We start from the raw sequence: 17,262 nt of genomic DNA on the forward strand, positions 1-17,262 counted from the left end.
GTGGCCCAGACTTTGACTCTGAAGAAAAGGACCTGTAGATTCACAAATTGAGGGTTTAAAATAAAAATCATTCCTTTTTGAGTATCTTCTTGATTTTGGGCAGTTCATGGATATTGACTTTGTCTCATTCAGAATTAGTATCTAAGCACTTAACTTGTTCGCATGAACTTTCTTCCCCTCGCTATTTTAATGAAGGGGAAGAAGAGTACACTAAGAATTGGTTCACTCGTGTTCCATGTCATCATTTCAGGGCCATAGTATTTTCTTTCTTAAAGTGGCTTTCTGTAGTATCAGCAAAAAATGTTGAAATTGAATCATGGAATCACTGAACAATTGAAACATAGAATGGTTACAGCACAGAGGAGGCCATTCGGCCCATCAAACCCATGCTGGTTCCCTGCAAGAGCAATTTAGCTAGTCCCACTACCCTGCCCTTTCCTTGTAGCTCAGCAAATTTGTTTCCTTTCAGGTGCTTATCCAATACCCTTTTGAGAGCCGCGAGTGAATCTGCCTCCTCCACTCTTTCAGGCAGCACATTTCGGATTGTAACCGCTCGCGGGAGATCTGTGTGTGCATTTTTCTCATGAACATATGGAAATAATAGACAGGAAAGCCTGCCCAACACTCCTGCTGCTTGGAGCATTGCTATGAGACACTTCCTACCTCCCATTCTCTGCAGCTGTGAACTCAGTTGGGGAGGCAGAAAAACAGGGGGAAAGTACCTTTGGAAAAGCTCTCTGACTCCCTTCTTTGTTTAACAAAAATCTTGAGGCATAATTTCTGCTATTGAATAAAGCGCACAATGTTTTCAGACCATAAGGAAATCATCATCTCATTAGTGGGAAGAGATTCTCAAGCAGGTGTCACGGAGTCCGGAAAGAAGTAGGCAGGATAACCAGCTATTCAGTGAGCAGTCCCATGTCACTCAAAAAGGAAAATGAAGATTAAAATAGACAATAATCATCCAACTTTGGGACCTACGATGGTGTTTACAATCAGAAAATCTGTAATGAGTGTCTTGATTAAAACAGCAAGTTCTTTGTTTTTCTAAAAAACAAAGCTGAAATATGCCATAATCGCCTTAAGAATGTACCTTAAGTATTTGCAAAATGTCAGATTGATTCAAGTATCTTACTTGCATACTCCCTTTTTCTAATTCAGGCTCAATTTAGTTCCCAAAATGTAGCTGACGGACTATTATAATCTTTTATTAGTAGTATCTCTCTGCCTACCTTTTAATGAGCTTGCAGTTCAACGATAAAGAAACAGTGGTGTTGCTATTTAGAATATAAATGAACTGCTTGCCTGGCCCCTTGCCATTGGCTCGGACCATTCAGGGGATGGTTTTTTTTGTGTGTGTGTATGTGTGACTTGCAACCCCTGATGTGAGCCTACCCTGAAATGATCAGTCCAAATCCAAACGGTGTAGAAAATTGCGAGCAAAGGCAGGCTCACTTCTCTTTTGAAGCTGGAACACTCCTGTGCTGCTCAGGCTGCCTCTTGATCAGATGCTGATCACTGAGCTTGTGATTTAAGACTGTGCCGGTCGTTCCTGATTCCCTTCATCTGTTAGACCACCGAAAACCTAGCAAGTGCCTTTGAGGAAATGATCGGCGTGAACAGCGTGCAAGGGACCAGCAAGGTCCGAGTGCAGAGCGGTGGGTCAGTGAGGTATCAGCGGGAAGATTTGAGGCACCAGCCTCGCCGATCCAAGTCATTGAAGACCTCCTACTCGAACGAATTTTCGGCCGCCCATCCTTCAGGCAAGGTACGAGAAAGAAAATTCAAATATCATCCGACTTACTGGAAAAATGCATGTACATGGTTTGAGGACAGTGTTTGGTTTTTACTTAACCATTTCCCACTGTGTTGGGAACAGTGTGTTTGTCAATGGTATCTTTTCATACCCATGCAGCATTTTCTATCTACTATTTCTATTTCTTGACTGTGGCATGTGCCTTTTATATTCTCTGCTAAGCTTTCTCCGTAGCTCTAATGTGACAATAAAACACAGCCCTTTCATTCTGGGATATCAGCTTCCCGAACCAACTGCTGCATTTGATTTAAAGCAGAAACACGCTAGAGCTCTCACATTTAAGGGCTCTTTGATAAAGGAAGAAGCAACACTAATAATTGATGGTAGGAAAGGGATATCATTTAAGCTGTGATATTGGCACATTTCTTTGAAATATGAGGCACAATATCTTTTTTTTCAAATGCTTGGTAGGTTAATACAGGGCATAAAGCAATGTAGCTCTGTCTCGTATAATAAATAATTCATTCTCTTTAATTGCAAATCTAAATTTCCCCTTGGAAAACCTAAATTGCTGTAGAGAAAGGTTGACTAGAGATTCTGCTTCAGGTAGTTTGCTGTGCCTAATGTGCATTTGTTTTTTGGCCAGAGATGATTTACTGTTTGACATTACCTATCTTTTTGTGAATAATTCGGTTGGGGAAAGCTTGGGCTAAGGCCTGATTACTCATGACTTGCCTTTGCACCTTCAGCACTGAATCTCAAAGCCTCACAGATGCGAGCACATTATCTGCACAACAGGACAAGTGAATATAGTAAAGGAAATTGAGACTCAATCGACAGCATTTTTCTTTTTGATTTTCAGCCATGCCTCTGTTTCAACCCTGCTCATTGAGTTTCTATCTAGAAAGGTTTGAATTCACCTTGATCAGGAAGTAAAGCTCTAGAAATCTCTTGACACTTCACCCTCCTGGTGGTTTGGCAATCTGGTCAACATTGGTCCAAACCAAATCGTGTCAGTTCTACAAGAATGCTGAATGAGTACGGCACATTGGAGGGAGGATGACATGAAGTGCGCCTAATCATGGCAGATTATTTAAGGTTAGAGAATAAGGAAAGAATTTTCAGGAATAAAGCTTTCACTTACAACTGGTCTTAAATCCCAAACACCCATTTGTTTGCTTCCCTTCCTTTTCATTTTGATTTTTGCTGGAATACAACCTCATTCCGAAATTATGCCTTGAATTCTGCTGCTTCAAAAGGTTAACTTGAGTGCAGATGCCAAAAGTAAATTGTCATGTTTTAGGCAGTTCGTGAGTTAACTGGGAGCAGATTCAGTTGAAGTTAGCAAAAATGTGGTGTGTCCGTGCCAGCCCAGCCTATCCCATCCCATCCCAGTAAGGGTCTCCATACTGACTTTCTGAAATTTCTTCAAGAAAGTCCACAACCCTCAGAGAAAATACAATAACTTAGTAACAGAGAATAATTGTTGCATTGTCAACATGCCCAACCCAGCTTTCAAAATGTGCTTTTCCAATTCCTTCATGAGCTGAAAACAAAATTTCAAATGAATACTTCTTTTCATGAAGTAGCCTTGGGGAAATGTACAGAAATAAAAATTGTCAATTTCATTTCGTCCGTTTTGTGGCAAAGTGTAGCTATTTGTAATTTTAAAAAAATTGATAGAGGTGTTGAGTCTTTGAAAGGATTTAGAACTGGGCAGAGGGAAACTACTTGTTTACATTTCGGTAACAATGGGTAGCTATAGATTATTGCCTCCACCTACAACAAATATACCGTAGGCGAGCCTTACAAAACCCTTTACCATCTAGTATATGAATGCGATCTGTTTAATTTAGTTATTACCGTGATCTAGTTTGAGTATGTTTACAGCGCAGTGCAGTAACTGATAGCTCCTCAAACGACAAACACAATTAAATGACTTCTAGCTTCTGTTTACGTTACAGGCATTGTACAATTCAATCAAAAACGAGAAGCTGGAATGGGCGATGTAAGTACTAAAGATGCTATTTTCTGCAGATATGTCTCTGTACAACTGTACGTTCTGTGCATCCTCCCCCGCCTTTTTTTAAAAGCTTTTATAATGAGACAAATGATGTTTTACTTGTGACATTAACCTTTCACGTGCCAGTCTCCAGGTGTTGGAAATAGTGAGGTCTGCTTTGATTAGTACGCTGATCAGTGTTACAGATGGGTCTGTAGTTATTCAGCCTGTCCATTTCGTATTTCCTTGCAGTGAGAGGAATGTTCGACTGAACATTGACCAGCACCATTCCCTTTATTTTGGCTTGTGCTGAGGAAACAATGGGTTGAGGAATGAGGCCTTTTTAGGTCATGCAACAAGCATCAGATGGGGTGTAAACCAAGCAGCACTCCGGTACATTAAGCTGTTGGAGTGGTGACATACTGATTTCACGGAGCACCGCTCGCTGCACCAGTCTTTTCTTTGGTTTTGAAAAGACTCTTTTCAAAAGTGAATCTTAAGTAGCCTGTCAGTGGAAGTGCTAAGTTGGTACCAATTGAGCCTGGCACATTTCACTTAAGACACTTTTGATACTCAGGCAGGATTGGAAACCAGCTGTGAGAAGACGAGTGTTTTAATCCTCTGCATAACTCAGTGTCTCATTTTAAATTTATTGTCCTCTTCCCCATTCCTGGAACTTCAAAGGATAAGGGAGTTATTGTAATTTTGTTAACCTGGCTGGCATTTTTAACATTTGAAGATTAGTATGTCAGCTTAATAGCTTAGACTGGAAATCTCCATTGGACCTTTTGGCTTTTGGTGTCAGTTTGCCTCGGTTGGTTGCACTCCTGGCTTTGTATAGTATGGCCTCTACTTCCTCCTCATCTACTTGCTGCCTTTAATACCCTAGTCCCCATTAAGAACATTACACTGTCTCAACCTGGCCATTCCCAAGGGATGCAGACTTGAACAGATATTGCAGACAACTGGTTTTAGCCATTCCCCGCCAGATCTGGCTGAACCGCATAAAAAATTGCTGTCGGATCCTAGTTTTGTCTGCTCACTATTCCAGGAACATCCTGGAATTCAAAGATAACCGTCGACTTTTCTGTACTGCAAACCGTCTTATTAAACCCCTCTTCCCCTGTCTCCTCCAACCTCACCTTCAACAATGTGTGAGGAGCTCATGAACTTCTTTGTCACTAGGATTGAGACCATCCAATCAGCTACCTCTGCCATTTCCCTCCCCCTAGCCCACCAGGCCAAACTTTCTCTGAGGTTTCCCCTTGTTTACCAGTGAAGTTGAAGCTTTCTCTAATTTCTCTCCTCTCTCCCCTCATAAGGCCTGTGAGACCCACTTCCTGCTCTCAACCCTATTCCCACTAAACAGCTGACCATCTTGGCTCCCATATTAGCTGCTATTGCTTCCCTCTCCTTCAAATCTAGTGTCATCACCCCTCTCTTCATAAAACCAACCCTTAATCCCTCTGTCTTATCTCAAACCTCCCTTTCCTCTCCAAAGTTCTTGAATATGTTGTTGCTTCCCAAATCCATGCCCCTTTTTCCCAGAACTTCACGTTTGAACCCCCACTAATTAGGTTTCCACCCCTGCCATGGTATCAAAGTTACAAATGACACCCCATGTGACTGTGAAGAAGGCAAACTATCCCTCCTTGCCCTTCTCAAGCTGTCTGCAGCCTTTGACGTGGTTTATCGAACCATCATCCTCCAATGCCTCTCCACCATGTTCCAGCTAAGTAGGACTGCACTGGTTCCATTCTTATCCATTTAATCAAAGCCAAATAATCGCCAATGGCGCAGTGGTTAGCACCGCAGCCTCACAGCTCCAGCGTCCTGGGTTCAATTCTGGGTACTGCCTGTGTGGAGTTTGCAAGTTCTCCGTGTCTGCGTGGGTTTCCTCCGGGTGTTCCGGTTTCCTCCCACAGCCAAAAGACTTGCAGGTTGATAGGTAAATTGGCCATTATAAATTGCCTCTAGTATAGGTAGGTGGTAGGGGAATATAGGGACAGTTGAGGATGTGGTAGGAATATGGGATTAGTGTAGGATTAGTATAAATGGGTGGTTAATGGTCAGCACAGACTCGGTGGGCCGAAGGGCCTGTTTCAGTGCTGTATCTCTAAATCTAAAATCTAAACCTGTAATGGCTTCTCTTCCTGCTCCCGTAGCGCTACCTCTGGTGTCCTCCAAGGATCTATCCTTGGGGTCCTCGTAAATCTCATCTACATGCTGCCTCTTGGTAACATTATCCGAAAACACGGCAAACACAACGTTTCCACATTAATACTGACGACACCCAGCTTTACCTCACCACCACTTCATCACTATCTCTAAATTGTCAGACTGCTTGTCTGATTCCCAGTACTGGATGAGTAGAAATTTCCTCCACCTAAATATTGGAAAAACTGAAGCCATTGTCTTCATTCCCCACCCCAAACTCTGCTCAATCACGACCATATGACTTCAATATGAGCTTCATATCCACACCATCACTAAGACTGTCTATACCAGGAGTCGGCAACCTTGATAACAAGAAGAGCCATTTTTAAAATTTAGTTAAAAACACAACATCTGAAGAGCCGCAATGCTGCTACTCAAATGTCAATAATAATGAAAAACGACTGGTACTTTTCAGCAGAAGTAGAACCATAGAAATATTATGGCACAGAAGGAGGCCATTCAGCCTGTCGTGTCCATGCCGGCCAAAAGAACTTCACCCAATCTAATCCCACCTTCCAGCACCTAGTCCGTAGCCTTGCTGGTTACAGCACTTCAGATGCATGTCCAGGTGCCTTTTAAAAGAATCGAGGGTTTCTGCCTCCACCACCATTCCTGGCAGTGAATTCCAGACATCCACCACTCTCTGGGTGAAAAAGTTTTTCCTCATGTCCCCTCTAATCCTTCTACCAATCACCTTAAATCTGTAAATCTGGTAATTGACTTCTCCGCTAGGGGAATCGGGTCCTTCCCGTCTACTCTATCTAGGCCCCTCATAATTTTGTGCACCTCAATTAAGTCACCCCTCAGCCTCCTCTTTAACTACAAATTACGAGCCCTGGCAACGTTCTTGCAATCTCCTCTGTACTCTCTCCAGAGCAATTATGTCCTTCCTGTAATTTGATGACCAGAACTGTATGCAATACTCCAACTGTGGCCTAACCAGCGTTTTATACGGTTCCAGCATTCCATCCCTGCTTTTGTATTCTGTACCTCGGCCAATAAAGGAAAACATTCCATATGCTGCCTTCATCACTCTATCTACCTGTCCTGCCACCTTTAGAGACCTGTGGACATGCACTCCAAGGTCTCTCACTTCTTCTACCCCTCTCAATATCTTCCCTTTTATTGTGTATTCCCTTGCTTTATTTGCCCTCCCCAAATGCATTACCTCACACTTCTCTGGATTGAATTCCATTTGCTACTTTCCCGCCCATTTAACCAAACCTTTCTGGAGTCTACGGCTATTCTCTTCACTATCAACTACACGGCCAATTTTTGTGTCATAAGCAAATTTCCCGATCATGCCTCCCACATTTAAGTCCAAATCATTAATATATACCACCGACTGCAAGGGATCCAACACTGAACCCTGTGGAATGCCACTGGAAACAGCTTTCCATTCGCAAAAACATCTGTCGACCACTGCCCTTTGTTTCCTGTCACTGAGCCAATTCTGGATCCAACCTACCACACTTCCTTGTATCCCATGGGCTTTCATTTTACTGACCAACTTGCCATGTGGTATCTTGTCAAATGCCTTACTAAAATCCATGTCGATCACATCCACTGCACTACCTTCAACTATCCTTCTTGTTACTTCCTCAAAAAACTCAATTAAGTTCGTAAGACATGACCTTCCCTTAACAAATCCATGCTAACTATCCCTGATTAATCTGTGCCTTTCTAAGTGGCAGTTTATCCTGTCCCTCAGAATAGATTCTAACAATTTACCCACTACCGAGGTTAGTCTGACTGGCCTATAATTATTTGGCCTATCCCTTGCACCCTTTTTAAATAATGGCACAACATTCGCAGACCTCCAGTCATCTGGTACCTCTCCTGTATCTAGTGAGGATTTGAAGATGATGCTCAGCGCATCTGCTATTTCCTCCCTGACTTCCTTTAACAACCTGGGATGCAATCCATCCGGCCCTGCCGATTTATCTACTTTCAAGAATATTAGACCCTCCAGTACACCCCCTCATTACGCTTATCGTATTTAATATTTCACACTCCTCCTCTTTAACTACAATGTCTACATCAACCTTCTCCTTTGTGAAGACAGAGACAAAAAACTCATTTAAGAACCCCGCCCTCATCTTCTGCATCCACGTGTAAGTTTCCTTGTACATTTTTGATGGGCCCTATCCTTTCCTTAGTTATCCTGTTGCTCTAAACGTACTGATAAAACATCTTCGGGTTTTCCTTGATTTTACCTGCCAATAATTTTTCATGTCCTCTCTTTGCTTTCTAATTTCCTTTCTTACTTCACCCCTGTACTTTCTATATTCCTCTAGGCTTTCTAAAGTATTAAGTTTTTTGTGATTGTCGTAAGCTTTCTTTTTCAGCTTTAACTTACCCTGTAAGCTTCTAGATAACCAGGGGACTCTAGATTTGGCAGTACCACCCTTTATCTTAGTTGGGACATGCCTACACTGTACCTGTAGTATCTCGCTTTTGAATGCCTCCTGCTGGTTTGCCACTGATTTTTCCTTCAAGTAGTTGTATCCAGTCTACTTTTGCCGGGTCACCTCTCAGTTTCTTAAAATTTGCCTTCCCCCAGTTTAGAACTTTTACTCTTGTTTTATCTTTCTCCTTTTCCATGATTATGCTAAAACTAACTGTATTATGGTCTCTATCTCCAAAATGGTCACCCACTACTTCCTCCACTTGCCCAGCTTCATTACCGAAGACTAAATCTAGAATTGTGCCCCCTCTCATTGGGCTTGTTAGGTGCTGACTAAAAATGTTCTCTTGAACACAGTTCAAGAATTTTATCCCCTCTGTGCCCTTCACACTTTGTATCCCATTGATATTGGGGTAGTTGAAATCCCCAACTATTGCCCTGTAGTTTTTGCACTCAGAAATTTGCCTACATATTTGTTCTTCTACCTCCCTCTTACTATTTGGGGGTCTCCAGTGCACTCCTAGTAGTGTGACTGCCCCTTTTTTATTTCTGAGCTACACCCATATGGCCTCATTTTGTGATTCATTTAGTATATCATCCCTCCTCAAAGCTGTTATTGATTCCTTAAGTAATAATGCTACACCCCCCCTCCTTTTTATATTTCCCTGTCTATCCTGCCTGAAAACGCCATATCCAGGGATGTTGAGCTGCCATTCTTGCCCCTCTTTAAGCCAAGTTTCCATTATAGCAACGATATCATGTTGCCATGTGTCTATCTGTGCCCTCAGCTCATCGGCTTTATTTACTATACTGCTTGCATTTAAATAAATATGCTTTAACACTGCCAAATTCCTGTGCTGCACACTTTTTAACCTTTGCTTCTTCTGTCTTTCAGTCACTCGCTAATTTTCTGCCTCCTGTTCCCTGCCCTGAAATTGTCCTATCTAAGACTGCGCTCAGGTTCCCATCCCCCGCCAAGCTAGTTTAAACCATCCCCAACAGCACGAGCAAACATTCCTGCAAGGATATTTGTCCCAGTCCTGTTCAGGTGCAGACCTTGTACAGGTTCCACCTTCCCCAGAACCGGTCCCAATGCCCCAGAAATCTGAAGCCCTCCCTCCTGCACCATCTCTCCTGCCACTTTTTCATCTGGTGTATTTTCCTATTTCTATCCTCACTAGCATGTGGCATTGGGAGTAATCCAGAGATTACTACCTTTTGAGGTCCTGCTTGCTAATCTCGTTCCTAACGCCCTAAACTCAGCCTGTAGGACCTCCTCCCTCTTTCTTTCTATATCATTGGTACCAATGTGGACCACGACCTCTGGCTGTGCACCCTCGCCCTCCAGAATGCCCTGTAGCCGCTCGGTGCAAGGGTTATGGATATCACCAGGGAGGCAACATACCATTCTGGAATCACGTCTGCGACCACAGAAGCGCCCATCTGTTCCCCTAGCTATAGAATCCCCTATCACTATTGCTCTCTTGTCCTTTCTCCTCCTTCCCTGCACAGCTGAGCCACCCATGGTAATGCGCTTTTTAGTAAAATACCTCTCAAGATTTGTTTTTTTTTGTTGACAAATTTCTCATTGCAGATGAGGGACAAAGGGAAGCCAGCCGAATTCAGGATGAATGTGAATGCTTCAGTCCATTCATTTGGAAATTCTCGATTTTCATCTTCAATTTTTTTTCTCCTCTTTTTAGCCATTTCAACCCCTCTAATTACGCCACTTTTTTCAAATTAAATATATTTTTTAATTTTTCAAATTAAACTCCAATTCAACTTTTTAACAAAGGTCTGTTGACCTTAATATTTCATACAGTACTATAAACATCTGTTTCCAGTAATAAATTAAAGGTTTTTGGAGCAAAACAGCCTCAAAATTTGGGCTACAGTTAGTTCCTTTATTGATGTATACGTCTCTGAGGGACCTGTGTAATCGGCTAGCGGGTGGGGTATAATAGGTAAGCCATTAACTCATTGGCGCATGATTTCACCTTGCTTGGCAAAATAGTAACTTATAAGTAACTTGATAACTTAGTTAATTGTTAAGTAACTTAGTAACTTGAGGCCACTGCAACTTATGACTTTTGGTCCAAGCAAGTTTTGGATAGAATTTCATATTTTTGTGGTTAAACATTTCACAAATTCTAGCTGTTATCTGTTAACATATCCATCTCCAAGAAAATTTTAAGATATCTAATCTTTTTAAATTAGAAACACATTTAGATAACATTTTTCTAAAAATTGATAAGCTCAGGACCCGTACAGGAGTCCTTAGAGAGCCACATGCAGCTCCAGGGCTGCAGGTTGCTGACCCCTGGCCTATGCCCACCTCCTTAACATCGCCTGACTCTACCCCATCTCAGCTTAGCTGCTGCTGAAGCACTCATCAATGCCTTTGTTACCTCTAGACTTGACGAATCAATGCACTCCTGGTCCGCATTCCACATTTTACCCTCCGTAAACCTGACATCATACACACTCTGCTGCCCATGGCCTAACTCGCACTAAGCCCCATTCACCCTTGCGATCGCTGATCCATATCTGCTCTCGGTTAAGCAATGCCTCTATTTTAAAATTCTCTTTCTTGTTTTCAAATCCCTCCATGGCTTTGTCCCTCCCTAGTATATCAGTGTATCAGGTCTGTGTCCTCAGTACCTTGCTCTATGGCAGCGAGGCCTGGACAACGTATGTCAGCCAAGAGCGACGTCTCAATTCATTCCATCTTCGCTGCCTCCGGAGAATACTTGGCATCAGGTGGCAGGACCGTATCTCCAACACAGAAGTCCTCAAGGCGGCCAACATCCCCAGCTTGTACACACTACTGAGTCAGCGGCGCTTGAGATGGCTTGGCCATGTGAGCCGCATGGAAGATGGCAGGATCCCCAAAGACACATTGTACAGCGAGCTCGCCACTGATATCAGACCCACCGGCCGTCCATGTCTCCGCTTTAAAGACGTCTGCAAACACGACATGAAATCCTGTGACATTGATCGCAAGTCGTGGGAGTCAGTTGCCAGTGATCGCCAGAGCTGGCGGGCAGCCATAAAGACGGGGCTAAAATGTGGCGAGTCGAAGAGACTTAGTAGTTGGCAGGAAAAAAGACAGAGGCGCAAGGGGAGAGCCAACTGTGCAACAGCCCCGACAAACAAATTTCTCTGCAACACCTGTGGAAGAGCCTGTCACTCTAGAATTGGCCTTTATAGCCACTCCAGGCGTTGCTTCACAAACCACTGACCACCTCCAGGCGTGTATCCATTGTCTTTCGAGATAAGGAGGCCAAAGAAGAAGAAGAAATATCTCTGTAATCTCCAGCACCACAACCCTCCAAGATATCATCGCTCCTCCATTTCTGGCCTCTTGAGCACTCTTGATTTTAATCGCTTCATGATTGTTGGCTGTGCCATCAGCTGCCTCTGCCCTAAGTTCTTAAATTCTCTCCCTAAACCTCTCGGCATCTTTGCTTCACTTTCCTCCTTAAAACCTTCCTCTTTTGGTCATTTTCCCCAATATCTCAAGTGGTTCAGTGCCCTACTTTGTCTTATAATGCTCCCATGAAGCACCTTGGGAATAATTATATTACAGGCACTGTCAAAATACAACTTATTGCTCTGTTTTGGTGACATCATTAAGCAAAAAGTTAGTTTACATATGTACACTGATAATATCAATTCTACCTCTTGATTCCTTGACTAACTGTGCTGTCAGACTGCTTGTCTATTATCAGGTCCTAGATGAGTCAAAACTTCCTCCAGCTCGACATCAGGAATGCTGAAACCAACACTCCTGGTGCCTATCACAAACTCTGCACCCTTGTCACTGACCGCATCACACACACAGGCCATTTGCAATCTCAGACTCCTGTTGGACTCTGAGTCGAGCTTTAAGGAAGGAAAAGTTTACATTTATACATCACCTTTTACATTTTCGGGATATCACAAAGTGTTTCATGGCCAATTTATAGCTTTTAGGGGGTGTTATGAAGGCAATCACGACAGCCAAGTTGTCCAGAGCAAAGCCCCAAATAAAAAGGAGATAAATGATCTGCTCTTGGTGTTCATTAAGGAGTAAATGTTGGTCAATGCACCAGGAGAATTCTGCTGCTGTTCTAGATCCACCTGAACAGGTGGATGGGGCCTCAGTGTAATGTAACATTCAAAAGAGAATATACAGCAACCATCCTCAGCACTGTGCTGATGGAGGTGGATTCAGTGAAGATGAGCTTAAGCTCACAATTTGCTCATTCAGGAGTTGGAGTGCTTCTGGTGTACTGATGAAAATGATACTTTAACCCTTATATCATACATCACCGCGGATGCTTATTTCCACTCCAACATTGCCCGCCTCTTTCTTTTGCTCAACCACTCTGCCACCCAAATCCTTTATATACCTTTGCGACCTGCATACCTGAGTATTCCATGCTGCCCCACCACCACCTCTCCCCCGCCCCCATAAACTCCAACTTGTAGCAACCTCTGCTACACTTGTCCTATCCCAAATTAATTGTTGGTCACCTACCAACCTTGTCCTTATTGCCTCCACCTCCCTTCACCCCGCCCTTGGTGCCAACTTGCAGCTTCACTCTCAAATTCCTTCCTTCAACCTTTCCTTCTCCTCCTCAAAACCCATTTCTTGAGCTTCGCATTCTGTCTCTCCACTCTCCCTATCTGGCCTGGAGTCCATTTTACATAAGTCTATAATATGTGAGATATGGTTAGAATGCTTCATTATGCAGGGATTTGTTTATGTTGTTAACCCGGTTGGCTCCTGATGTGCATGTCTTGCACAGCCAGTTGCAACCTTGAAGTAAATCTGATGGACTTACTATGGCCGACAGCTGGGAAGACCCAGTTTCTATTGGATGGCTTTAGTATGGCATGAAATTGGTAGAAAAGCAACTTGAGTCAGAAGTTGGCAGGTTCAAGTCCAATCCAACACTTGAACACACAGTAACTTGTAATTGCAACATATTAAAGCAAATTGTGAATCTCTTTGGACTGTTTCTGAAAGATCTGATAAGATGTTGTATGAATTCAATTCCTTTTTGTCTGGTCCGAAATGGACAAGGAGCTGAGCTCAAGCTCCTAAACCTAGTTGTCCATCTTGTTAATTTAAAACTTGTTGCTTTCCTAAAGCTGTGTGATCTGTTGCTTCGATCAGATGCTCGATGACGTCAGATGTGATGGGAACGATTATAATCCATCAATACACCATTCTTGATCACTAAACATAAATTAATCTTCAACCAACTGAAAATCTACACATATGCACAGTGAAAAACCACATGTCAGTTCTAATGGCTTTATTGAATTATCACCAAATCTGACGCAATCTCACCAGATTTCTCAACGAGCATATTTCCAATTTGTGCGTCGCAAAAAACACTTGATCATTAATAATCCTGAAATCCTTTATTGAATTTTCACCAAGCTTGATTACACCACATTCTGGGCATCGCTCAAAAAAAGTACTTGTGGCAGTACTTGTCTGCCCACCTACCCATTTATCTTTTCAGGTTTGTCGCACTGTTTTTTTCAGCTTTTCACCAAATCTGGTGTCACTTCTTTTAGTAAACTCTGTCGTTTCAGAAATGAGTCTTGTCCTGTGCCTAGCTTAGTTCACCTTTCTTGAGAGGCTGATCCTCATCAATTTCTCGATTGCACGTGTTGGCAGCTACATGGTCCATCTCAGCAGGATGGTGTGTGCACCTTAGACCTGAGGAATGGGTTTGATGGTGATCCCAAGGAAATCTGCTGTGTTCCCTTGTCCTCCCACTTCTCTCTTCCCATCGCACCATTGATGAAGTAGACGCATTTTTCCTTGCCATGTAGCATCACTTCACATGAGTCTGCATTAATTCCCATCTGCCATTCTTCCCAGTTCGTATTTAGTTTTGCTGGCTCTCCTTCCTCAGCTACCTCCTTCAAATTCCAGTCTTTTAATAGTTTGGCGTCATTGGCAGACTTCACTAATTTGTGTTGCATTTCTGAGTCCAAGTCATTGATGTAAATTAGAAACAAAGAGCCCTGGGGCATCCCACTTAGTAACCTGTCCCTGCCCCACCTGAACATTACTTCTCTGACCTTTTCTACCCTTCAGTCAATTTCTTATCCCCACCTTTGTTGTTGTGGTCATGTTGTGCATGCAATTGTAACTAATGCCGGGACTTTTTCAAAGACCTCCTGGATTATGTATGTGCAGTAGGAATTCATTACTCAGATCAGTGAATGCGGTTGCTGTATTTACACTTCCAATCCCCAAGTAACGTTTAAATTTACAGCATCTAACCCAATGCACAGATCACTCACTGTCCTGTTGCTATGGAAATCTCCATAGTGATTAAGAAAACCTTAAGCAGTGATTTTTCTTGTTCTCTGTCTTCAGGCATCACCATTTGGGAAGCTCTGATATTTTCACTGAATGTAGGATGCTTTCTCTCCTATTGGAGAATTGGTTTAAATATTTATTTAAATATGGTTTAGATACCCAACTATTAACTGTCACCTCTGTAATTTAACAACTTTCAGATCTTCATTAATCTTTAAAAGTAAATCCCGCTGGTCACCTGGGAAACTCATCCAATGTTTCAGCCTGATCTCACAAAGCTTCTCTAATCTGATTCTTAGCCGGATCCTTTTCAAAATTGAACATACTGGGTGCCATCTGTGTGCCAATCTGCACATATGTAGGCAACTCCTGTGAATTAAAATCTTTGACTTTGTAACTTGGGTGTGGAGAGAGTAGAGTGCCTCTGGACATGAGGGATTAACTATAAAGGTAACTTTTGGAGAAGTTGGTTTTTGGAACTTCAAACTTCGTTTAGATTTTCAAACTTAAAAAGAAAACAAAAATCAAAAAAAAAGCAAGATGTCACCTTGGCTCAGTTTGTAGCACTTTAGCAGCCTCCAGTCGGGTTCAAACCCACTCTAGGGCTCTGAGCACATTGTCTAGCCCAACACTTCTGAGCAGTGCTGAGAGAATGGCACCATCTTTCAGTTAAGATGCTAATCAAAATCTCTATCTGCCTGCTCTGGTAAATATAAAAGATCCCAATAGAGGAGATGGTGGCTTTGTGGTAATGTCACTGAACTAGTAATGCAGAGTATTGCACTAGTAATGCCCTGGAGACATGGTTCAAATCCCACCACGGCAGCTGGTGGAATTTAAATTTAATTAATTAATTCAATTTAATAAAAATTCGGAATTGAAAGCTAGTCTCAGTAATGGTGCCATGAAACTATCCTTGATTGCCATAAAAACCCATTTGGTTCATTAATGTCCTTTTAAGGAAGGAAATCTGTTATTCTTACCTGGTCTGGCCTTTATGTGACTTAACTGCCTAGCAAGCCACTCACTTGTCAAGGGCAATTGGGGATGGGCAATAAATGCTGAAAGAATTTTGAAAAGTACTTTGAAGAAGTGTCCTGGCAAATATTTGTCTCTCAACTAGCATTGCCAAAACAGATGAACTGATCATTTATTCATTCATTTGTTGTTGTGGGACTTTGCCATGTGAAAATTGTTTACCTACATAACAGCAGTGATTATGCTTCAACAGTGAAATTCAATAACTGTGAAGTGCTTTGGAATGTGAAAATATAGTCCCTTTCTTTTCACCACTGGAAATACTCCCCTAATTTGGGATGTTCCCTTTCAGATTTACAGGTACTTAATTTTTCCTCCAATGCCTGTGAGCCTACTGCTTAAATTACAAATCCCGTTTACCTGCTTGTTTGCATGTGCCATAGGCTTATTATCGGGACCCTTCTTTAGAGGTCAGGCTTTTTGAAGTTGTTGGCCTGTTTTCTAGGTTTGGCACATTTCTATTGTTTTTCTGTGGGAGTGTAAATCTGAGTTCTTTTTGCCTTCAGTCTGGTTCAGTAAATATACCGAGTCGGATGCGTAGGTAAAATCAATTACTTTATTTGCGCATTTAGCCGTCTGACTTACTCTAATGCAACGACACTGACTCCACCCAGAGTCTGTCTGGTCCACTAGAGTAAGTGAAGTTTTTTGATACAGGTACTACTGTTTATACATTAAGATTCATGCTACACCCCCTTGTTTAACCAATCAGTGCGATACAATTCGACTTCACCCACGTGGTGACATGCAGTACATCTGTTACTGAGGTTACAATACACTCCATTCTCAATACATACTTGTTACTAGTAAAATATTGTTTTGTACCAGCAAGATAAAACAAAGCAGACAAGCAAGCTAATTAGCAAGAGCATAGGAATCCTCAATAATCATTCTAGTCTCACTCCCTACATGGATCATGAGTCTGTCTCTACTTTGTGACAAGTAATTGCGGCGCATCCTGCTATCTCTATTAGGTGTACATTCCTGAGTGTTTCGTGCAGTCTGCAGCTACAAGTAGTGGCAGTTCACGAAGATAAGAGGGGCCTAGCACTCCTTATCACTCACACAGGGATGGACATCATTTGATTCACAGGAGTCCATTTGTTCCAAACCACAGGGAGTTACACAATCAGGCCATAAAAAACAGATGTCCTTGCAATTACCAGTGTCGGCTAGTCTTTACAGTCTCACACGCTCTGCCTTTACTTTTAACTATTTCATTGTGGTTTCTGCCACTTAAAATCAAAGCTCAGCAGAGCTACTATTCCTAACTTGGCTATATTTCCCATTAAGCATAGTGCCATGCCTTTCTGCTCACTTCCACAGGAGGAAGCAGAGGGATTCTAGTTGAATGTTTCAGGTTGTAGTGGTTATCGGCTGTAATTTCAAAGTGGCAACTGCAGTCATCTGCCATTTCAAGGCAAACTTACAGACTGTACTGAAGCAGGGCCAATCTCCACCTGTTCCACCCATCACCCTGGAGTAAGCTGTGTTGTGTGCTTTTTCACGTA

The 17,262-nt window shown here is 42.4% G+C and overlaps 1 protein-coding gene across 12 annotated transcripts in view; it reads left to right on the top strand.

Moving 5' to 3' along the window:
* psd3l (pleckstrin and Sec7 domain containing 3, like) overlaps positions 1 to 17,262 on the top strand; it is a 433,935-nt gene that overhangs the window by 356,631 nt on the left and 60,042 nt on the right. For 10 of the 12 annotated variants that reach the window (XR_010976222.1, XM_068045048.1, XM_068045062.1 and 7 more), the window contains one exon: positions 3,721 to 3,764. The exons of 1 other annotated variant lie outside the window; for it this stretch is intronic. Coding sequence is in view for 10 of the 11 variants with exons in the window: in XM_068045048.1 (XP_067901149.1) it covers positions 3,721 to 3,764 (44 nt within the window). In the remaining variant the exon portion in view is untranslated. Of the gene's footprint in view, positions 1 to 1,410; positions 1,769 to 3,720; positions 3,765 to 17,262 lie in introns of those variants that run through there. One more of the 12 variants, XM_068045136.1, reaches the window with a different exon arrangement.

The sequence above is a fragment of the Heterodontus francisci genome, chromosome 1 (genome assembly GCF_036365525.1).
Source record: "Heterodontus francisci isolate sHetFra1 chromosome 1, sHetFra1.hap1, whole genome shotgun sequence".
Classification (NCBI taxonomy): Eukaryota; Metazoa; Chordata; class Chondrichthyes; order Heterodontiformes; family Heterodontidae; genus Heterodontus; species Heterodontus francisci.